The sequence below is a fragment of the Aplysia californica genome, unplaced genomic scaffold, assembly GCF_000002075.1.
Source record: "Aplysia californica isolate F4 #8 unplaced genomic scaffold, AplCal3.0 scaffold00544, whole genome shotgun sequence".
NCBI lineage: Eukaryota > Metazoa > Mollusca > Gastropoda > Aplysiida > Aplysiidae > Aplysia > Aplysia californica.
The window spans coordinates 96,044-120,823 of record NW_004797814.1 but is presented as its reverse complement, the minus strand read 5'-3'; the positions used below and the strand labels follow the sequence as shown (position 1 = coordinate 120,823).

At 38.0% G+C, this 24,780-nt stretch overlaps 1 protein-coding gene across 3 annotated transcripts in view; it reads right to left on the bottom strand.

Moving 5' to 3' along the window:
- LOC101859811 (importin-11) overlaps window positions 1–24,559 on the bottom strand; it is a 56,307-nt gene extending 31,748 nt beyond the window's left edge. Inside the window, exons 1-12 of one of the 3 annotated variants that reach the window (XM_005106573.3) lie at window positions 24,386–24,559; window positions 19,186–19,408; window positions 17,892–17,992; window positions 10,108–10,180; window positions 8,705–8,908; window positions 8,000–8,129; window positions 6,324–6,431; window positions 5,044–5,114; window positions 4,065–4,158; window positions 1,600–1,692; window positions 1,180–1,335; window positions 716–756 (exon numbers count right to left, since the gene is read on the bottom strand). In XM_005106573.3, coding sequence (XP_005106630.1) covers window positions 716–756; window positions 1,180–1,335; window positions 1,600–1,692; window positions 4,065–4,158; window positions 5,044–5,114; window positions 6,324–6,431; window positions 8,000–8,129; window positions 8,705–8,908; window positions 10,108–10,180; window positions 17,892–17,992; window positions 19,186–19,329 — 1,215 coding nt within the window. In that variant the 5' untranslated portion in view covers window positions 19,330–19,408; window positions 24,386–24,559. Of the gene's footprint in view, window positions 1–715; window positions 757–1,179; window positions 1,336–1,599; window positions 1,693–4,064; window positions 4,159–5,043; window positions 5,115–6,323; window positions 6,432–7,999; window positions 8,130–8,704; window positions 8,909–10,107; window positions 10,181–17,891; window positions 17,993–19,185; window positions 19,409–24,009; window positions 24,362–24,385 lie in introns of those variants that run through there. The other 2 variants (XM_013087088.2, XM_035971946.1) reach the window with 2 other exon arrangements.
- Window positions 24,560–24,780: the final 221 nt, after the last annotated feature.

Sequence of the window (24,780 nt, the reverse complement as noted above, 5' to 3'; positions counted from 1 at the left end):
GTGTCACATACAATTCCGCTTGCCGCCATAGCCGCCTGTTCAGGTGAAACGAACTCTCAGACCGGGAAAAGCCGAATTAACACCACAATCGCGACCGGCAAAAATGAACTTAAAGACGTTATCGGATTTGGTTTACAAATAATATTCGAGATCTTTTATGTATTTTCCCACGTCTCGGCGATTTTTTCTTTCAAAATCCCGGATAATTACCGAGGCCTGGCAGTCACTCTGCTCCCAGCAACCCTCTTTCTGATTGACCCTCTTTCGCAGTGGCGGAGTTTAGCGGAGGACATGGCGGTAGCAGAAATCCGCTAAATAGCGGAATATTGAGACCCATAATTCTGGCAAAACTAGCACACAAAATTACATATTTTATACTTTCTATTGACTTTCAGTCAAATTAACATGGAAGTGTGTTTTATACGGACATAAAACAGGTTGAATTAAAAAACAAAAATTCGATAAAAATTGCTTAACCGGTGAAAAAATGCCTGTTTCTTTGATTACATTATTTTGACGAGCGCCTGATTTCACCACGATGCCTCACAATTTGTTCTACGCCACGAAAACTCCCTGTCTATAATGGTGCTAAACTCAAACAGAGCTAAAACAAAATTTCATAATCTTTACCTATAAAGGAGTACCATTCAATGATAATAAACAGAACCACACTGACTAAGAAGTAGAAACAAACACAATATTATGTTTAACCTACCCGTAAGGAATACTTGTAGGAATCACCACCTTCTTCTTGACCTAGCAAAAGGAAAATGAGCAATTTGTTTTTATAGTTACTAAGTCAAGGTAATAAAAAATGCATAATCTGTCCCACATTTATCTGTCAATGCAATAAGGTTCCTAAAGACGAATCTCTCACAAGACCAAATTCAAACATTCTCGTTAAAAAGGATTTCAGATAAGCAATTGACTGTCTAAAACACTGATAGGATGGAACCTTTTGGTTCTTATTACTGTCAGTAGTGTGACTATCAGTGTTTTTACTAAATTAACTTTACATCATAAACATCTTAAAATTGTACACAAAACTAGAACAGCAAAAATTCACATTCAATGGGACAAAAAAAAGTAACAAATAATTTTTAAATAGAAACTGCTGTTCTACAAATGTAATACATTAATGCACATTAAAGCTCATTAGCATTAAAAAAAACCACCCACAGAATTCCTCTGGATCGGCCTCCCATGTTGACAGATCGTCAATGGTCAACAAGAAGTAGTCTGACACCAAACGACGACAAATCTCTGCCAGTGTGTCGAAGGAGAAGAATTCCGTGATGATCTTGTTTGCCTCCAGGGTCACAGGGCATGCGTCTTCTTGTTAGAATAAAGAAAAATTGTCTTTATTAAGTTGACACAACTAACACAGCTAACAGTTGAAATGTTCAAGTCCATTTACTGAATCATTTTTCTTTTCATCACATCCAAGAGTAAACATTTTCATTTCACATTAGTGGATCCTTTTAAGTAAATTTCACCTTTGTTATAAAGATAGCAACACATTCATCCCATGAAAAACATGCAAAAAATTTTAACTATGACTCCAGAAAATATAAACATCATTCTCAAAGTGAAACTTACCCTCTTTATTCTTTCTGGGTTTGTACACATCACTGAATAGAATCTGCTTCATCAAGTTGAAACAGTTAACCGTAAACCTTTCAAACAAAAGTCCTGAAAAAGAAAGAAAATGTTCCAAAATACTTATGTCCCCAGACCACTTCAATGTCATGCATTTTACCCTGCCTGGAAGTCTATACATTGTAGACTATATCTTCATGAGTGGGAAAAGAAGATCAAAAAGAATACAATTAAAAATTGTACATCCTAGGCAGAAAATAACTCTAAAAAGACCATTGCTTCAGTCTTTTTTTGGTATTTTGTATTTTAGTTTAGTTTAGTAAGGTTTTTTACGGTGCTCACAACTGCATATGGTCATATGAGCGCCAAGGGGTGGATGTCAACAGAGAAGTCCAAACTGGGAATCAGGATTACTCTGCTCACCTCTCTAGCCTCAACAGCACAAAGTCTGCTTTGGCTATCAAGGCACCCCGAGCAGTTCACAAGAGAGTGACAAACATACAAAAGGAGGAAAAATGATGATAGTGAGGATGAGGAAAGAAAAAGCAGTAGTTCCCCCTATGTTGTTGCAGCGCAGTATGAGCATGGCATTGATAAATCAGCCCATGTACAATTCTACGGTGAATAAAAACATGTTAATATCCCCCCTTTGGGAATGGCCTAAAAACACTCCAGTCTGTGGTTTTGGTATTTTACGGCCCTCGCAACTGCATAAGGTCATATGAGCGCGGGACACATTAAACATTTTCAGTTGGTAGGAATTTTGAATTTTGTGCCGGTGCCGGCCAAAGCTTACTCTTATCGATTTTAGGACCACCAAGGGATCTTTAACGTGTGCAACTTGTACAGGGACCTTTGAGATTTTTCGCCCGTATTCCTTCCCCATCCCACATAGCAAACCATTGCGCGGATGTACTAAAAGCTCAATGTCTTGAGATTTATTCTGCGTTAGAATGGTTAATGTTTGTGTCTTAGTTTTTGTTCAAGACAAGTGTTTGTAGAGTACCCAATTTGTCCTATTTTAGTTACAAACTTATGAATAAATGATTGTTAATTTTAAAAAGGCACGACATATCTCTCCAAAATCTGTGTTAAACTGACTACGAATCTCATGTCTTTTACCATGAGAAATCTGATGTCTGCGCGAGTAGAAATAGTCAAGTCATAAGAGAAGAAAGATGCACATCTGCATTTTTTAACTAAAGACGATCAGCGTTAGCTCTTATTTTACTATTAAACAAGAGAAAGTTACTCTGCGTTTGTTCATGAATCATGCTGTGTCTGTGGCAGCCTGCATACAACTAAAAAGATATAATATAGAATCTAAGTGATAAAAAACCCCCACAAAACCCTGTAAATACATGGGTAGAGATAAACTTCTTGTATGGAATAAAAATAATGACAGCCAACACATTCATTCTTAGTTTTTGTGTCGGAAATATGTGCAGACACAATTCTGAATGTAAAGAAATCAGTTACATTGTCAGTTATTGCAAACGGTCATAGAAACGAAAAATAAAGCTGGAAAAGTCTGCTGCTGATTCAGTGTCCCTGGAAAGCTAGAAATTATTCTTATAACCCGATTACGAGAAGTCATCCCTATTATTCAGTCAACTTACAAAACCTAAATTAGCTTTTTAAGAAGAGTAAGGAATTTCTGGAGTGTAACAGATACTGTTCGTGTATTAGATCTACATTGAAGATGTATTCTAGCACTAAAATCAATTTGTACTTTTCATAGAGAAACTTCATGGTAACTTTTATAAACTTTCGAGAAAATATGCAAATATTCATGATTATATTAGACACATAAAGTTGTATTTGGAGGAATTACTTCATATCGAATTGTGTGCCCGATGGATAAAGTTGCAAAATTACAGCTTTCTATTATAAGCGCAGATACCATCTTTTCTGAGTATCTGCACCAATGTCATGTCGTTCATGTTCCAAAAGTTCGACAGATTTTGACGAGACCTTTTTTTTTATATTGATTTTTTTTCATTCACGCTAGTCCAAAAAAAATTACAATTTAGCATTGCCGACTCCAGCGCGTCTAACGAAATAACCAGACAAGTTACAACGTCCGTTCTTTTTTGAGTCTCAAAAACAGAAATGCATGCTTTGGGTGCACTAAATGAGAATTCCCATAAATACAAGGATACACCTAGAATTGTACGTTGAAAAGTACCAAAAATTAAGTCGGCCCAGACAGAGCGGCGACAGGGAGCCGACCCCCGTGACCCCGACGTGATAAGGCGCCCGACGGAGAACCCCCCGCGGCAACTAAAATTCCACTGCCGGTGCGCCGTGCCTAGTAAAAGCTGATTACCTGTTGTGGTCATGTTTTAGGCGGGGTTTTTTTTGTTTAGTTTAGTTTGCAGTATAAAATATAAATTTTTGGCGGGATGCTGAGACAATTTATTTATTCAAAGACATTATTATCAACGTTTGAGCATAATGCTTACCTTTTGCGGTAAAATTATACTGTACAACAAAGGTTAGCGTCATTTTGATAAAATGCACATATGAGGTAGGATGCAGCTCCAACAGATCCAAAAGCTGTGGAACAAATACAAAAACACAGTGATGTGGACTTTCAATTGAAAGTCAGCTGCTGAACCCAGATATTCCTAATCTCAAAATTGAACATCACAGAGAACAAACTTTGTAAATAAAGAGCAAATGAAGCATTTACACTAAACTGGAGACAAACATTGGTCTAAATTATTCAGAAAATAAATATTGTGGGTTTAAAAAAAAAATGGTTTAGACCATACCTCAGACTCAATAAAGGAACAAACAAAAAATTACCTAAAAAAAATATATATACATCAGCGCTCGCAACTGCATAAGGTCATATGAGCGCCAAGGGGCGGGTGTCAACAGATAAGTCTTTACAGGGAATCAGACTTTCTTTGCTCACCTCTCTAGCTTCAACAGCACAAAGTTTGCTTCGACTATCAAGGCACCCCGGAAATAGCAGGTCACAAGAATGACAAACATACAAAAGAAGTAGAGGAAAATGACAGTAGTAAGGATTAGGAAAAAAACCCCAGCAGTTCCCTGTTGAAGATCAGGCACAGTTATGAGCGTGACATGATGAATCAGCCCATTTACAATTCTACTGTGCATGAACGAGAAATGCACCCCCTTTGGGAATGGGATAAAGACACTACAGTCGGTGGCATTGCCCCGGGGGGAATCCTCCAAGTCAGACTTTCACAGTAGTGACATTTTCAGAAGAAATTAAAGCAAATGAGAAAATGACTGGTTTGAGGATACAGTTAGAGAGACTCAGCAGTGGGAAGATACAACAACACTAGTAATAAATTCTATGAAAAGTGTTTCCATGCCTATAATTTGAAACAATTTGTAATTCGTTGTATTAGTATGTGATCATCATGTTTGAATACGAGACCACCTAACTTCAGAGCACTTTCTTACCACTTTTGTGACTGAAGAGATGAGACGTTCACATTTCTCCAACATAGCATGATTTCCCCACAAACTGCGGCCTATATGAGAACAGAACAAGGAAGAGAATTGCAATGCAGAGTTAACCTGTTATTGCTACATAAACAAAACCTGCCAATTAACGAGTAAATATGAGCAATAATAGTGCTGAAAAAACTATCGGAGCATACACCTGAATTCTTATTTTTAAACACAACAAAAATATTTGTAAAAAATAAAAGGGAGACTTTTGCAATAGCAATGCCGAAAAACAGCTTTCTTTTACCGAAAGTTCATTCATTAGTTACAGTACCATCATAGATTCGCTAGTTTCGGTTTTATGACTCATTTAGTGACGTTTATGTCACTTTTAGATTTAGTACCAAAAAAAGGGCCCCGCCGTAGTGGGTCTACCCCCCTCGGAGATAAAGAGTTAAGAGAGAAAGTATCAATTGATCAATGAAAAAATATTTTAAAACATGAATTTATCATAAACCTTCAGCACTCTACACAACCAACCAGTCGTGGAATTTTAGTTGATGCAGGGGATTCCCTGCTGATTACCTTATTATAACATACTTCATTGATTAGTGCAATATTTCAATCCCCCCTCTCCCCCCTGCACATACTCTCAGCGACACACACACACACCTCTATCTACAGTGTGAGTTACTTTATTGGGAATTGGGCATGAAGATTCAACTTTTCTTCAGTCTAAATTTGAGGTACATGTCTTTCTTCTTGAAGCACTCAGCTGTAAAGCTCTAAGCAGATTCGTAATTTCACATATGAGAAGGCATTGCACAGACAGTCATTTTTTCAAATAATTAGAAAAAATCTATTGTGGTGATATCGAATGAATAATATTTTATTTAAATTGACGAAAGAAAAATAAGACAGATTGGCCACCCTACAAACACTTGAATCAAATGCAAACTGGATGCTCGAAAGCAGATAAAATGTGGAAACTTTGAGCAGTCAATCTATTATTTAGTGGTATGCTTATGCTGCATGAGACAAGCAGGAAGTAACATGGTTTCAAAATGTCGGCAAAAAGACAACTTTAAAACAGTTATGGCTGAAAACTCGTCTCTGCATCACCTGAACTCAGTTTTCTAAAGTCAAACAGCTGCTGAGGGCTGGCCAGTTGCTGTTAACTAAATGGCACAATATAGTTAAAAAAGTGGCGCCCTTCTGGCATACAGAATACAAATCTTAATATTTTATGACAAATAAAGAACACTAAATTTTTAAAAATAATGGCAACTTACGACAGTCTAGGAGAGCATCCAGTTGTGGAAATAAGTTAGAAACAAAATTCATCGCTTCATCACTCTTCGCAAGTTCCTTGAAGCCATAACATACTTGTTTCCGCAACACTGCAATATAGCAACCATACAATACATAATTAATATCATACAAAACATAGAAAAGGCCAAATATCCAACAAAATCTTTCCAACATTTCGAATTTAAAGCTGTAACTCAATGTTCAATTATGTCACTTGGAGCCTGTTCAAACAGTCAAAAATTCCTTCCCTAGTTCTCAACTTGAAGTGAGTCAAAACACTTGTCTTTACAAAAGTACTGCAAAACAATCAGAAATCATTATTACACTTACCAACAGTGCATAATGTCAGAAAAATCCTTACTTCATAACTTGTCATTTTCAGATTTTCTATCCTTTAAAATCTTTTCAGACATTTAGAAAAAAGTCCATCTAAAATTAAACATAAATCCATGATTCTACAATAAACATGTTCCACACTCTGGATGAAACTTACAAGTTATCCTTATTATCCTTTCATAGAAAAAAATAACATTTTCAAAAAATGATAATTTTAACCTTTGACATCATTGTTACTACACAAAGAGCAGCTTTAAAAAACAGTTTAAGACAATTAAACAATTTCAACACGTCATTAATACAATTTTAAAGCAAATTCACAGTCAATTAGAACTAGACATTTCTCAAACTTGACCTGGCTTTGCAAACGAAGTGTAGGAGAGTACTGTACGCATCAAGCCTCCTTCCCTTTACTATGTCATTGTATTCATTCACACTACTCACCACCGTTCACCACGTGGAAGGATACAAGCTGACATAAATTTTGATATGCGATGTTAAAGGGTTCAATGACAATACTAGAAATTTCAAAGAGTGGCTTTGTGGATTTAATTTGCTCATGAAGTGGAATAGAATATAAATGGGCATCCCTTACTGTTTTTTAAAACTGATGTGCACTTCCCAGATCGAGAAAGGCAACAAGCTGACCTAAATGTAAGTATGCAGTATGATGGGGATTTGTTTTTTGAATGAGCTGTGGAAACCTTCCGCAAACAAGCTCTGCCAGCAAATGTTCTCAAGCAATCTCAGTTATTAGGTAAAATGACTCATGTAACAAAATATCTTTTAAAATTCATGTTTAGCATAGAATAAAAACAAAGCCTTGCATAATATCGATAGATACATGGATAAAGAAAAACTTTGTAATTGAGCTCATTTCTTGTAAAAAAAATATATATTTTTAAGCTATATTGCCCTGTGTACCGTTTACCAGGCACACACACATTATTATTACTAGAGACTTCCGGAAGCTTTAAAAAAAATAATTTACACTCCTGAGAACTGGTACACATAAGCATAAAGATTAAATAGCCCAGGATGCCTTTATCTAGAATTAAATTATTCCCCTTTGAACATTTGAGAGTAAAGACTCCATAATTAGGTTAACAAAAGCATCTACCCTTAGACTTACACTTACATGACCTCATTCTACAGGACAGACTATAAAACATATTTCTTTTATTACAGCTACAAATTACAGGTACGATGACCACTGTTGTGTACACCCTTATTCTTCCAACGTCACAAAAGAAAAAGAAAACTATGAGAAGAAAGCCTGGGCATATGATTTAAGTAAATATTTTAAAAATAAAATGGCTACCTTTGAGGACAAGGCGACATCTGTCAATCATTGGGCTCATTGACTCATCTTGCTGTGATGCACTTTGGAAAAAGGCAGACAGTTGTGAGTTCCAAAGGCCTAGCATAAAGCCAAACACATCCTGAGTCAGCTGCCGACCAACATGAGGAAAAGGGCAAAAATCAATGGGTACTTATTAAAACTTCACCTACAGAAAGGAGCTTTGAAACCAATAATAAACCCTAACAAATGTCTCACAATTCTTGCTGAAAGTGATGTCCATTCCATATTAGAGGACTATTTTTTTAATAACAGATCACTCTCAATTTCAACTGTTATCCTCTGACTCCAAACAAAATATTGGAAATCTGGGCTTACCTCAAAGAATTTATGACACTTACTTTATAACAATTGTTCTTTACTTTGTTGAAAGTACTGAACCCAAAAATTTCATATATATATATATATATATATATATATATATAAATATATATAACCTTTTGAGTCGGGTCAATGGAAAAGACACCCACACAGAGTGTGTTTTGATCTCTTCTGAACCCCTGAGACTGACTCACTGAAGCCCCAACGTTCGATCAAACCCAGGTATTCTTTAGACATGACGTACAAAAATGTTCTCATGGTCAATGTCAAACTAATTTTACAATAATTGAGATAAACACTTCAGTCAAATTCTTAAAATACAAGCTAGGTAAAACTCAAACTTACATCTTCAAACAACTTTCTGTCCGGAGCAAGTCTCTTGGAAGCCAAAGTCTTTGTCACGTGGTGTAGCACAAGAAGAGCCCTCCCCTGAATAAGCTGATCATCACACCTGACAGCACTCAAAAGTGTAGGCAGCAGAGAATCCCAGTTCCGTGGGCAATCCAAGCGGGAAATTTTGGCAGTGAGGACAGCTATCTGAGTGGCAATCTGATAGTAACACATAATAACAAGGTAGTAGACAAGCAGTTTGCCATTAAAAAAATGTCAGTGCTGCTCTCCATAATATTATTAGTAGTCTCAAATCAAATTAAACAAAATTCTTGTAAATCTCTTCAGAATTCATGAAAACAACATTTAAAAAATATGTACACATATCAACACTATCACAAGGAAAATTAGTGACCCTGTTTGACCCGATTTCACAGGGAGAGTTAAAAACACAGTTATTTTTCACTTTTTCTTGCAAGAGCTGTGATATTCTAAAGCATTGGAAGGCAATATGTTGCTAGAATAAGGTACAAAGAAAAAAAACAGAAAAAGCCATTGACTCAAGAACGATTACGTGGAATAGAAAGAATAGACCACCTGTTACACAAGCGCATGAAGTAATTGTACATGAGCAACAGATCTTTACTTTGAACCTTTTGTGAAAGTAAAGGGAAATAACTTTATGTTTTCGTGTTATACCATTGTTGAATCAACATAAGTGAGGCATCTTGGTGAAATCAGGTGCTTGTCACAATAATGACATCGGAGAAACCAGCATTTTAATGCCGGTTCAAGGATTTTTATCAAATTTTTGTCCTTTAGCTTATCACTTTTTATGTCCATTTAAAAATTCACTTCCTTGTGGATTTTACTAAAAAACATTCATCAAAGACACAAAAAATGTAACTTTTTGGTTTCCAAGGACTCATGCGATGAAAGCTACCAAAATTTGGCGGCTAATTTCTTGATAATTTTACCTCTAAAACCAGGCGACCCCCACCTTCTTCAATTTCAAGTATCTCGACTTCTATTCATGATAGATATTTTTACAAATTGCAAGCAGGGCGAATGAACAGCCTGAAAAATGATGTAAATAACTCACATGCCCAAAAATTGATGAGCGCCTCATTTCATCACGTCATGACACATGTGACGATCATGTTATGGTCTTAATTAATTGAAACTTCATGTTGTCATCCATTCAGGTTACTCAGACAAGATAATTATAAACTTGCACAATTTGAAAGCATCAAATGCAAACAAGATGCAAATATTACCTAAATAAATAAAAGTAGAAATTGAAAAGGGAACTAAACACAGAGCATGAAGTGTTGAGCACTTGTCATGATCCCTTGCTTAAGTAAAATGACATCGTACATAGACTGTCAAGCACAAAATATACTTGTAGGCATTGTTACCTGAGGCACTGGTTCGGTGAAATCTGAGACTAATCTCTCCTTAATCATGTCCTTTTCTGCCTCTGAAATAGCGCTGAAGAAAAGAATTATCCAAACAAAGTTAAATGAGAATATACAAAGTAATATTTCTAGAATTTCATCTACATGACATTAGTTTATAGTTTTTAAAAAAAGAGAGAATTATTCTAAAGTCTAGAACTCAACCATTGTCATTTAAATCATTTCTTCAAAGCCAGTCCTAAGCCATAATTAGTATCACCATCTATCTTTAATTTTTAATTACAATAATATCTACCTAAGAATGCACACGGCCCTGCAGGTGGGGGCCCCCATAGTTTTACTATGGGGGAGTAAAGAATACACCTGCCGTGATACTGCGTGTCGTAAGAGGCGACTAAAGGTGCATAGGTTTGGCAACCCGAAAAGTGACAGTTTGCGGAGGGCCAACTACCCAACCCGGTAAAAAAGGAAAGTTATAGAAATACGAACAAACATGCCTTATAATTTTTCCATCTAGGGAGACGGAGGAGCTTCTGCATCAGCAGGAACAATGAAGGACAGCGGACAAAGCCGAAAGGACTCTTCTGACCCGAAACCTTCTCTGTCGAACAAGTCTCTCCGGATTGCGTCGTGGAATGTACGCACCATGTATGAAGCAGGAAAGAGTTCTCAAGTGACGCAAAAGATGAAAAGATACAGGCTGCACATACTAGGAGTCAGTTAAACCCACTGGATACAGTCTGGACAGAAGCAGCTCAGCTCGGGGGAACAAATATTGTATTCTGGGAGGGAAGACAAGCACCATGTGGAGGGAGTTGAAATTATTTTGAGTAAGTATACACAGAAGTCACTTAGAGGATGGGAACCACAGGGGGAGAGGATCATCATGGCTTCTTTCACTACCAGAAGTTAGAGCATCAACATGAACATAGTACAGATCTACGCCCCAACAAACGATGCTTCGGATGATGACAAGGATGCTTTTTACAGTCGGCTCCAGGGGGTCATTGACAAACTACCAAGGAAAGATGCAAACATCATAATGGGAGATGCTAATGCCAAGATTGGGAATCATGGGACAACAAGGCCTGGGACAAATGAATGAGAACGGGGAGCGATTTGCAAATATCTGTGCTTTCAACAGCCTTGTCATCGGAGGCTCGTTTTTCCCCATAAGAGGATCCACAAGGCTACTTGGGTATCACCTGATGGAGTGACGGAGAACCAGATCGATCACTTTCGTATCTCTCGTAGGTTCAGGCGTTCACTGGAAGATGTCAAAGTACAGAGAAGGGCAGACGTTGGATTGGATCATCATCTGCTGTAAGCAAAACTCAAGCTTCGTCTCAAAAAGCATGGAACCAGAACAGGAACCAAAAGAATGAAGTTCCAAGCAAGTCTTTTAGATGGATACAAGAAACCGGAGTTTCAACTGCAGTTGAGGAACAGATTTCAACCCTTGGCCGATCTTGGTGAGGAAAACATGGAGGCAGATACACACTGGACCAAGGTCAAAGAAGTCATATTTGATTAGTATTAGAAGACAATTGAAAGCAGTGACAAATGCCAGTAGAACAAGGGGATCAAAAGCGGACGCATTGGAGCAGTACAGGACGACAGCTAAAGATGTAAAGAGATCACTGAGAAAAGACAAGGAGAAATTCATGAACAGGCTTGCAGAGAGGGCAGAGGAGGCAGCAGCAGGAAGGAAAATGCGATTCCTTTACCAGACTACAAAGACTCTTTCTGGAAAATGTGGAAAACCAGAAGTAACAGTAAAGGACCAAGAGGGAAAAACCATTTTTGGAAAGGAAGCTCAGTCAAGACGATGAGAGGAGCATTTCAACAGTCTCCTGAACAGACCACCACCAAGTAACCTACCAAACATCCTGTCAGCAAGAAATGAGCTACCAATCTGCTGTGATACCCCATCGAAACAATAGATTATGGATGCCGTTAAGAAGCTGAACAACGGTAAAGCGACTGGTCCTGATCAGATTCCACCTGAGGCCCTAAAAACAGATGCCAAAGTGACGGCAGACCTCCTTCTCCCATTGTTTACCAGGATCTGGAATGAGAGCAAGTTCCCAAAGGATTGGAAAAAAAGGACACCTTGTGAAGCTTCCAAAAAAGGGGGATCTCAGCAACTGCAGCAACTACAGAGGGATCACTCTTCTCTCAATACCAGGAAAGGTCTTCAACAGAATAATTATGGAGAGAATCAAGTCTGCAACAGATCCAAGACTTCAGGATGAACAGGCTGGTTTTCGAAAAAATCGGTTAACCACGGACCAGATTGCTACACTGAGGATCATAGTGGAACAGTCCCTCGAGTGGAACTCCCAGTTGATCGTCAACTTTCTTCACTATGAGAAGGCCTTTGACAGCATAGACCTAGCAACACTGTGGAAGATACTGAGACATCACGGAATCCCACAGAAGTTGGTTAACCTCATCGGGAGCATGTACGAAGGGACAAGTTGCAGGGTTGTACATGAAGGCCAGCTCACTGACAGCTCTGACATCAAAACTGGTGTGAGACAGGGATGTTTACTATCACCTGTGTGAGACAGGGATGTTTACTATCACCTTTCCTCTTTATCTTGGCAATCGACTGGCTGATGAAGGAAACCACCAGAGCACAGTTGGACGATCTGGACTTTGCAGATGACTTGGCGCTTCTGTCACACACTCAGGAACAGATGCAAGCAAAGACAACAATTTTAAACAGCCTATCAGAGTCTGTTGGGTTGAGGATCCACCCCGGAAAGTTGAAAGTCCTAAGGATAGATGCACTACGAAAGGAGCAGGTCACAGTACAAGAAAATGCTCTAGAAGACATCGAATCCTTCTGCTATCTTGGGAGTATAATGGACAGAGAGGGAGGAACAGGCGCTGAAATAAAGTGTCTCGCATTGGAAAGGCACAGACTGCATTTATTTCTTTGAACAGGATTTGGAGGACCAGGGATATCTCATTACGAACAAAGCTTAGAATTTTCAACTCAAATGTGAAGTCAGTCTTGTTGTATGGGTGTGAGACGTGGAACGCATCCCAGACGTGTATAAAGAGGATCCAGGTTTTCTTAAACAAGTGTCTGAGGAAGCTACAGAGGATCAAATGGACAGACAGGATCACCAACAAGGAAGTATTAAGAAGAACGAGACAGAGCCCAGTCAGAGGTGAGGTGGGAAGAAGACGTTGGCGTTGGATTGGACACACTTTCAGGAAGTCTAGCAGCTGCACAACAAGAAAAGTGTTAGATTGGAACCCACAGGGTAAAAGATCAAGAGGAAGACCACGTGGAACCTGGAGAAGAGTCACGGAACACGGTGTCACTTTTCACCCGATTCTGTTACCTTTAGTTAGCATGACTCAGCAGCCCGCCGGAGCTCCCCGGATCAGGGTCACGGGGTTAATGAGCCCTGAAGCGACTTTGCTGATGCCGGTTAGGAAGTTCGCATTTTTGACTATGTTTAAAACGATACAACTTCTTTCCCATATCACACAGCAAACCATTACGCGGATGTACTAAAAGCAAGGTCCCCACCAAATCCTGGAAAATATTTTCAAGACCCCCAAATTTTTTTCAAGACCCCAATTCAAGGGAAAAATCAGGCCGCTGCACGTCAAGAATGATCCCCCAAAAAGCCAATCTATCAATGATAAAATGTCAAAATGTCTATAAATGAATGCAAATGTACATTTTGTAGTATAGTCTTCAAACAATAGATGACTATAATACTGGGTGACTGCCAACCCAGCTTCTCAATTTTCCAAGGGAGGGGCCTCATCCATTTTCCAGGAACACGTTACATAACAATGAAAGCATAGTGCTCCATTTATATCTAATATAATACATGTATATGTTTGTAAATACACACACACACAAACATGTAGGTACATTATATAAAGTCAACTACATGTCAGTGTGGCACTGGGATCTTGAGAGACTTTGGTATTTTAGTCTGTTCTTACTTATTTATATTTTCCCCTCATCATATTAGCCAACATAACAAACTATAGGCCCAATATAAAAAATGAATCCTGTTTTGAGTCTGAGAAAAGACCTAGAACTAGAATATCGACTGTCAATAACCAGTCTGGGTGTCTTGATTCATATAATAATCGTGAAGACGAAAACCATTGCTGTAACTCAAAGAAGAGTAATATTAGTAATAACTAGAATGGCTCAAGTACACCTATTCAGTGTGAGAGGTGTAAGAACTGGTTTGGGGGGGGGGGGAGCGCAAGATGCAGTGACACTGAAAATCTGCCAGTCTTGAACAGAAAGCTAAAATATAGATATAAATTACAATCACCCCATCCAATGAAACCCGAACACTTTAGTTCAATAACAAGGCATGACGGATCCCGATTCCACACAAGGCCTGCACCAACGCGCGCTTTGCAGAGAGCTCTAAGTAGTTATCAAAATGCTAAAAATTTGTTTCCAAGTTCAGTTTTTGTCCTCTAGCATTGCCTTCAGGGTTTCCCTCCCACGAGTGTATCTTATAAAGGAGTCCTATACTTCACAGCGCTCAGACCGCGGTACTCACAGGTTCATTGACCGGTCACGAGGGCGAACCTGACAAGACGCTTATATAAGTTCTTTTTCTTTTCCCACAAGCGACAGCAGAGGGTAATTTTTAATATTGATTTATTTTCAAGGCGACGCAGCGTTCATAATGCATAACCTGCATGTTACAAATGTTGCGTTATCTATCAGACTGTTACCGCAAAATTTCAGGGCGGCAACGAAAGCGAAAGTACACCTTGATTCTTCCCGATCGAGCCTCAGTGTCACACATACACTTCCGCCACAGCGGTTCAATTACGATTCCTCTTCAGGATTCATCAACCATGCAATCTAGATAGCTACACATTACACAGGCCCTATCCTTTCCCGACTTACCGACCCCTTACAAAATTCCCCACTTTTTCCCGACCTCCCGACCCATCTCAAAATTCCCGACTTTTCCCCGATTTCCGACCTGGTGAGGACCCTGTAAAAGCTCAATGTCTTGAGATTTATTCTGCGTTAGAATGGTTAATTTCTGCGCCTTAGTTTTTTATCTAGACAAGTGTTTGTAGAGTACCTAGGCTGTACCCAATTTGTCCTATTTTAGTTTCAAATTTATGAATAAACGATTGTTAATTTTAAAAAGGCATGACTAATCTCTCCAAAATCTGTGTATAACTGAATACGAATATCATGTCTTTTACCATGAGAAAACTTAAATCTGCGCGAGTAGTAATAGTCAAGTTATAAGAGAAGAAAGATCCACATCTGCATTTTTTAACTAAAGACGATCAGCGTTAGCTCTTATTTTACTATTAAACAAGAGAAAGTTACTCTGCGTTTGTTCATGTATCATGCTGTGTCTGTGGCAGCCTGCATACAACTAATAAGATATAAGCGATTAAAAAACCCCACAAAACCGTTTAAATACATGCATAGAGATAAACTTCTTGCATGGAATAAAAATAATGACAGGTAACACATTCATTCTTAGTTTTTGTGTCAGAAATATGCGCGGACACAATTATGAATGTAAAGAAATCAGTCACATTGCATGTCATAGAAACGAAAAATAAAGCTGGAAAAGTTTGGTGCTGATTCAGTGTCCCTGGAAAGCTAGAAATTATTCTTGTAACCCAATTACGAGAAGTCATCCCTATTATTCAGTCAACTTACAAAACCTAGACTTAACGTTTTAAGAAAAGTAAGGAATTTCTGGGGTGAAACAGATACTGTTCATGCGTTACATTGAAGATATATTCTGGCATTAAAATCGATTTTTACTTTTCATAGAGAAACTTCATGGTAACTTTTATAAACTTTCGAGAAAATATGCGAATATTCACGATTATATTAGACACATAAAGTTGTATTTGGAGGAATTACTTCATAGTGAATTGTGTGCCTGATGGACAAAGTTGCAAAATTACAGCTTTCTATTATATGCGCAGATACCATCTTTTCTGAGTATCTGCACCAATGCTATGTCGTTCATGTTCCAAAAGTTTGACAGATTTTGTCGAGGCCTTTTTTTATATTGATTTTTTTTCATTCACGCTAGTCCCAAAAAAAATTACAAGTTAGCATTGCCGACTCCAGCATATCTAACGACATTACAGAAAAGTTACAACGTCCGTTCTTTTTTGAGTCTCAAGAGCAGAAATGCATGCTTTGGGAGCACTAAATGAGAATTACCATAAATACAAGGAAACACCTAAAATTGTATGTTGAAAAGTACCAAAAATCAAGTTGGCCCAGACAGAGCGGCGACAGGGAGCTGACCCCAGTGACCCTGACGTGATATGGTGCTCGGCGGAAACCCCCAGCGGCAACTAAAATTCAGCCGCCGGTGCACCGTGGGAAATGGACGTACAGAAAAGTGGGAAGACCTGGAGTGACATCAAGCGACTAGCCCAGGATAGGGAAAGGTGGAGAGTGTTTGCTCGTTGTCTATATCCTGATTCAGGGTGAGAAAGGCAATGATGATGATGAGGAATGCACAGTGTGCCGGAGTGATCCTAAGCATGCCTTTACACAGAGAGTGAGTTTATGTGAACCTGTGCAAAGTAGGAAAGGGACGCAGCATCTCATATTAGTCACTACTTTGACCTCACCTGAGGGGGTGAAGGTCACTTTCACTGACAACATGAAAAACATGGCTGTTTTATAAAGATTCAGCAATAGCAGTTAGGTCTACAACTTACAAAACCATTGAATGAGTGGTGGAAAAAAGCAGAAAGACTGACTCATTTTATTGAGGTGCACTGATATGTCAGGAACTGATAAGAGGAAAATATTGGTGATGGTTATAGGAAAGTGCACTCAGCCGTGCAGCTTTCCAAGCGACCACTTCTGACTATCTGTCATCTATTACAACTCAGTAAATACATGAGTGACATCAGACATTAAGAGAGACTATTCCTAGTGACTTAATGGACAAGTATGTTATAAATTCTTCAAGCGCAGCAGATCACTCAACTAAATCATTAATTTTATAGGCCTATCTAGAGTTCTACAGCATTCACACGCGTTGTACATCATAGGCTTCAAACATTAGTTACCCAAACACCTGTGATAAACCTTCTCTCAAAGATACATTTCAAGTGACAAATAAAAAATTATTTCATCACTCCCCCAAAAATATTGCTCGCCCGACCTTGCTGTCCGTAGGGTGTGAACATGCTGTCCAGGTAGTTGTTTAGACTAGACTTTGTTGTTGCAAGTATTTCTTTTTATCAATCTTTACCTGCTGGTGTGTTTCACAGATCAAAGTGTACATTTAGAGGAATTTAACTTTTAGTAGCGTTTTTATATCTAAATTATGAAGTAAAAAGCCCTTAATAAGATGAAAGCATGCATTTGAGCGGAGCATGCCCTTGTATTCCATGGTCAGAATTATAATAATATGACCACATTAACTTCCCTCACATTCCATCTTTAGTCCCTGTTAGAGTATAACTGATTTCAAAAACTCAAAAGTCAACACAAAGTTAAAAAAGAAAAACTCAAAAACATTAATCCTGAATCTACACTACAGCTCCACACACACATCCATACTCATACACACAAGTTAATTAGTGCTCTGCAAACACACAGCAATACCAGGTTGGCCTTTAATCCAGTACTTGGTTACTAAAAATATTTCTCTGCGTCTCAAGTTCCCGACAAGCCCCCCCCCCCCCCCCTAATAATAATTACTTCATGGATATTCATGTTTACAGAATACCAAAATGAAAAATAATAAGATACAATCAAAACTTACTTTGGGGCTGACTTTCTCCAATATCTGTCAATTCCATTTTTGCAGTATAAGGCAGCTAACCACCTCACATTAGCATCAACGGTGTGATTACAAAATATATCCTGAAAAAAACAAATAGTACAGTAAAAATCATTAAATTATATAAAAAGAAATAATAAATACCCTGAGCTGTAACTTGACTCAAAATTTACCATAAAACTCATCTACTCATCCATTTGAAAGTTAATTTTTTTTCTTAAAACTGAGAAGGCAGAAGTATTCTTAACTGATTCCATCCATTCGGCCGCTTCTGAATTTTTTCCGTTGCATCCATTCGACCGCTGTGAGTGGCTTAGCCAAATCAGAAACAAATGTGCTTTTTATAACATAGTTCCTACTTTTTAAGTGGTCAAAAGGAAAAAGAACTTGAAAAAAAACCCTGACCTCAATATCTGAGCGCCAATATCGATCGAAACTCCGCGAAATTCTTGCAAAAATCGTTGTTTTGTTGTCGTTATGTAGGCTAGATCTAAGGGTAAATAACACGGACCCTGGTATAAAAAAAAAACCCTTCAAAGAAAGATATTCAACTAAATTTGTGAAATTCTTGCATAAATGTGTGCTAGAGTGATATTGCTACAATTTTGTGTTGATTCCTATGGATCATAAGGACTTGTAGAGCTGAGAAAATGCGGTAAGTCGAAATTTTCGAAGAGGTGTTGCACAATTTTTTTCCCTCATTCGTTTTTGTCAGACGGAAAATACAATAAAAACAGATTATAGGTCATTGTAGATTCCTCTATTGATTCCCATCACTTTGGTACATGACAATACAAATGAGAGTAACTTAGAGCTTCACAGTAATGTATTAAATAGATGCACCCCAGGTCTAAAACTGAAAAAGGAAAAATAATTCTGTCCAGAGCCTGAAAAAATCATGGATGGAATCAGTTAAAAAACATTTTTATTTTCATTTTGAATTCTGTAAATTTAGAGGCCAAGTCCATTGAACCTGTACAACAACAACATAAGATTCGTGGGCACCAAATACATTGCTACAAACACGCAAAAAATATGGTGCACAAGAAAAATGACACATCTGGTTGAACCAGGTTCTAAAAAATGTCTGTTGAGCAATAAATTAGAAATTGAGTACCCAAACTAGATTTAAGATCTGAACTCTAATAATATATATTGATATATAAAAGGGCACTATCAAAACTCCTCTAACCTTTCAACTAATTTTCATAAAAGATTTCAGAAGTTTAATTTGTTGCTAACCGTGCTGGACTTTTAGCATAATCTATAATCTTACTGTGAGAATAGAATAAAAGCCTGGGACAGTCTCCCATTGCTGCAGTTTCTGTTCTGCAGGTTTCAACACATCAGTATTTTGACTGCACGCATTTGCTAACGTCTCTAGCACCACAGGTTTTGCAGCCTGAAGGGAGCCCTCCATTTTGATGTCTCAACAGCTGGCCTTGAAACTCCAATTAGATTTGACCAACACTGGGAGTTCATTCTGCGAAGGATCCACTCTGAAAGTAAAAAGTTACCAAGAAATCAGGATTCATCTCATTAAAATATAATTCTTTGTAACAAATGAGCATGGATGTGAGGTAGCAGGAACTCAAAACCTATGACATCACAAAAAACCCAGAATTTTCTCCGTCACCGGGAACTGTACTCTTGACAGAGCAGGGTAGGTTAGAAATAAAAGCAGTATCATTGTGTGGTAGAGTTCACATTGTTTTACTTTAAAAGCCTAGGCAATTTGTTTCAGCTCCACTTTCCCTTATTCTATTCTCAGTAAAAAATATTTGTGTCACGATGCCGGGAAATCAGGTGCTCGTCAATCTTTGGCCAGGTGTGGAATTATTGGTATCATCTTTAAGCTTGTTTGTTTGGCTTGCTTTCAAGGAAAAATTATCAATTCATCATGGATACAAGTTGAGATATTGGCGACTGAAAGATTTCAGTTTCAGAGATAAAATTAGCGAGAATATGGCCAGCAAAGTTTAGTTAAAATTCCTTAGCTTGAGAGTCCTTTGAGATTCAAAACTTACAATTTTGTGCCTTTAAACAATGTTTTTCAGAAAAACCCACACAGAAATGTAATGGACATGAAAGGTATTGAGCCAAAAACAAAGATTCGATAAAATTTTCCAAACCTGAGGGAAAATGCAAGTTTCATCCCTTCCATTATTTTGACGAGAGCCTGATTTCTCCACACTGCCTCACAATTCATAATATAATCATCCAGGTGAGGTAGCTTCATTTGCTTATATTAATTCTCTTCGCTAAATTCTTATTTTTTTAAAATTAGCCTCCCCTTCTTGAGCACTTACTTTAATCCATATACATTCAAATATATTTTATTAGAGAGAGAGGGGGGGAGAGAGAGAGGGGGAGAGAGAGAGAGGGGGAGAGAGAGGGGGAGACGGAGAGAGAGGGAGAAAGAGAGAGGGGGGGAGAGAGAGGGAGAAAGAGAGAGAGAGACAGAGAGAGAGAGAGAGAGAGAGAGAGAGAGAGAGAGAGAGAGAGAGAGAGAGAGAGAGAGAGAGAGAGAGAGAGAGAGAGAGAGAGAGAGAGAGAGGGAGAAAGAGAGTGTGAGAGAGAGAGTGCGTGTGAGAGAGAGTGAATTGTTAAAAATGGACAAATCAGAACTTCACAAACTTTTACAGGCTGTATTTCAATGCGACAGAGATGGAAGTATAAAATTTATTTCAAGACAACAGTTACACAACCAAAATTCATTTCAAGACAACAGTTACACAACCAAAATTCATTTCAAGACAACAGTTACACAGCCACAAACCCAAGGCTGAACAGAATTAAAATGAATACATGCCAGGACAACAATTAGATCTAGACCATTTGTTACACTTACAAGAAGAAAATTGCAAAGTTTAGACTAGATCTCTAGAGTTGTAGATTTAGATCTAGAATCTAGAATTAAAGTTATGAGGGGGAGTAAAAAAGTACTGCATGTTGTTTGCTATTTTTCTCAGTATTGCATTATATTACATGAAATTCAGCCAAGGAGATTAAAAGTAATGGAGGATGCTCTGTGAGCGGCACCGCACCCCTGATAGGAGCCCTCTCTCATTGCGGAACTGTGGGCTACCTGCGCTGTGCGAAAGCCCAACTCACGCACTGAAATCTAGATAAGAAAGAAGGATTTATTCCGAGGTCCTTGAGAATAGGCAAGTCAATTAGTAAAAATGCCTTGCACCTGTGTTGTATTTAAGTGTAAGAAGAGGACCGAAGTTTTCTCAGTTAAGTTGTTTTCCTTAAAAAAATTTTGAATGAAAGTGCCACCAGCAACACAATTTAGATCATTAACATTCATTAGAGGCTGGCTCCGGCGCTACCTGCCAAGGCCAACCCAGGCTGAAAGGGATACAACACCCCAGCAGAAAGACTGAGATACTCAATTTTTTAAAAGTATTCTTATTCTTATATATATAATTATTATGTGTATATATATAATTATTATGTGAGTGTGTATGAACATATTATACACTTTAATTAAAGATATTGCTTTCCATTGTGTGTGCAAATTAGATGCTACTGTTGTGTAAATGTAGATATCTAGAGGCTCCATTAGAATTTGAAATCAATACTCAACAACAATAATGATGAATATTTTCTAGGTTAAAGAAACACCAAACCATATCAAATGAGGGGAGAGGATAGGGTGGGGTGGATAAGAGTTTGAGTCTTGTTAGATAGAACTATACTCGGTTTAATTTTATTGTTGTAGTCTTCACCTAAGATCCCACAATCAATAATTCCGGTTCACTTAAGATTCAGCTGTTTAAAAATAAACCAAAGCAACAACAGATTTTACTACACAAGAGTCATCACTAAGATAAATTATCCCCCTCTGGAGTGTAATAAGGGACTAAAAACACTGCTCTCCATATCATACTTTACTGAACAAACAAAAAAAAAACCCTTCAAAGGTCATCCAAGCTCATGCATGCGATCACACCTCCAAAGGTGCTGTTATCTCTCTTTTTTAAAAATTATTTGAAAGCATTTGCGCTCCACTTTGTGAAACCCAGGAAACAAAATTATTGTAATCAATAATATTATTTTTTATAGACCAAGACATACTGTCAGATAAAGCTGGCATCGACCCCCTTTTGTGTTCGCTATTCCTTACACATAAAGTTAGTTATGGCACACGCCTAGAATCATGCAATCATATCTTAAATTCAGTTTAAAAGTATATTTTTATCCATTTCTTATGATTAAATATTTTAGCATCTTGAAAGATTATCTCTTTATAATTTGGTATGTTTGATAATTTTATGTTACTCAGACAAGTTTTCTTCTTATTTTACACATCTTCCTGATTTTTAAACTAGATTATAACATAAAACTCTCAAAGAATTGAACAGACCGTATCACACACAGAATTTTTTTTTTTTCTCCCTGTCATTATCCGTCTGCCCGTCAGTTGATCACAATCTCTCTCTCTGTCTGCCTGTCAGTCTCTCTCTCTTTGCCATATCGACAGACCGAAGGGCTAGAACCCAAATGGCCGCTGGATCGGAAAAGTAAAGTAAAGTAAAGTCTCTCTCTCTCTTTTATTTAATTTTTCCCATTCTCATTCATCCCTTCCCTAGGCCCGCACCTCCTCTTTCATCCCAGCCCCATCCCCTCTTCCTTGTGTGCATTCCCCCACCCCCACAACGTGGCCCAGCCCGATAAGATTCTATAAAAAGAAATGCCATAGTTCGTGATTTAGCCCACAGTCGGCGGCCATATTTGATCCCCACCGCGGCGTACTGCTCGTGGCGCCGCGAAGAGAGAGAGGAGGCTCCATTAGTTCTAAACTCCTTGCATTCAGCTCACAAGTACTTTTGCAAGTACTTTTGAACTCAAACTTGTTAAAATTGAAGTTTCTTTGATTTTTGCCTGAATGACGTCACATCAAAATGGCTGCCCCCTCGGAGGTCTGTCAGAGGCAAAGAGCTGTGATTGAATTTCTTGTTTTAGAAGGAGAATCCACAGGTAACGTCCAAAATAGACTTTATAACGTTTACAAGGACCAAGCTCTAGATTTTTTTACTGTATAGAGGTGGGTCTGACGTTTGAACAATGAACCGGAAGAAGAGGAAGAGGTGTCCATATATATATATATATAATCTTGTCAGACAAACATTATGATATGCGAAGAATCAGCCAGAAAAATCAGGTCAGCCGGGTTTTGGAAAGTTCATAGTGTGTTTCTCACATTTTTTTTTACAACGAAGAGCTGTCAATTCTGATGCCTACATGATTGAACCAATGAAAAGACAGAAAGCGAGATTAAGACGAGTCAGACCAAATTTGAACATAGAAAGAATGTTTCCTTTTCACCACGAATATGCCCGCCTGCATACGAGTACCAGAACAAGGGAGACAATAACCCCGTTTGGAAGGAAAACACTGTCACACCACCCAGCTTATTCTCTAATTTGGAACCTTCAGACTTCCACCTTTTCGGTCCTTGAAAAGAACAATTGAGAGGCCAACACTACGGAAATGATGGAAAAATCAAGACTGCTGTACACCTAAGACCGACCAGCTCAATTTTACGAAGCTGGCATTTGTGGACTACGCAGACAGTGGCTTCCGATGGAACAAAATGGAGACAAGGCTTATATTGTCGTTGAGAAATATAGAAATCTGATCCTCAGATGCTCCACTTGAACCTTCACTTTGAGAGGTATGATGGTTGCCAGCAGTGCGTTCTTTTTTCTTTTAGATCTAGATTAGATCTACATCTAGTTATAAACAAACTTGCGTTACTTTTTTACTCCCCCCTGTAAATCTAGATTCTAATCTAGATCTAGAATCTAGATTCTAGGCCCTAATCTCCTAGTAAGTCCTCTAGCCTAGTCCTAAGTCAAGTCCAAGTCTAAGCTGCTAAGAATCAAAGAATCAAATTGAAGGCCCTTGTACTTATGGTCCAGAATCTCTCTTGGCTACAATTATTGTGACACGGAATCCCTATCATAGCCTTAATATAAATTCAGACCAAGGCAGAATTAAGTTGGGGATGGCTGTACTGAGGCTGAGGAGCAAGGCAAAAAAATGTTTAATTTATGACACTCAAAAGTCTCAACAAGAAACAAATGTTGACCTCGTTCTGTCTTAGTAGGGAGACAGAAAATCCAAGATTTCTCTCTGGTTAAACCACTCCACACTACTCTACAATATACGAACGGACCATTTAAACCCAGCTTACATCCTGGTGAATTATATCTTTGTCAGACTACATCTACTCGTCTTTTCGTCTTTGTTGTTATTTTTTAAGCGTCGTAAAAGCAATGAATGACAAACAACAATCACTGTCACTTCAGCATTATTATCTTTAAAATGTGAATCTGGTTCACCAATAACATTGTAACGGATACGTATAGTTGTCTTACAATTAACAGAGGCAAAAAACGATTTCATAAGGTTATTTTAGTGTCAACAAAACTACAAAAAGTTTTTTCTTCGAAGTAAATACTCACGCATATGGGCGCCGCCATTTTGACAACTCCGAACTAAAAACAACGAAACGAAAGGTTCGAGATTTGTTCTAAAAATATAAATAGGCATAATGCACTCAAGCTGGAACAAAACCACAATTTGAATTTCAATGGCTATCAGATTACTATTACTTTTTATAATATATCAATAAATATGTTATTATAGTTCCTGACAAAAAGAATAAGGCTGAGTCCAGAATTACGTAGGGTTTTTTTTTATACCCAGCATTCACCCATAGAAAATAAATGTGTGCACGGATAAAAAGTTGATAGATAGATAATATCTAGATCTAAATCTAGATCTAGATTAGAAATTATGAATGAACCAGCTTCTTCCAATAGGCTAGGCTCTATTAATGGAACAAGTAATACAATTT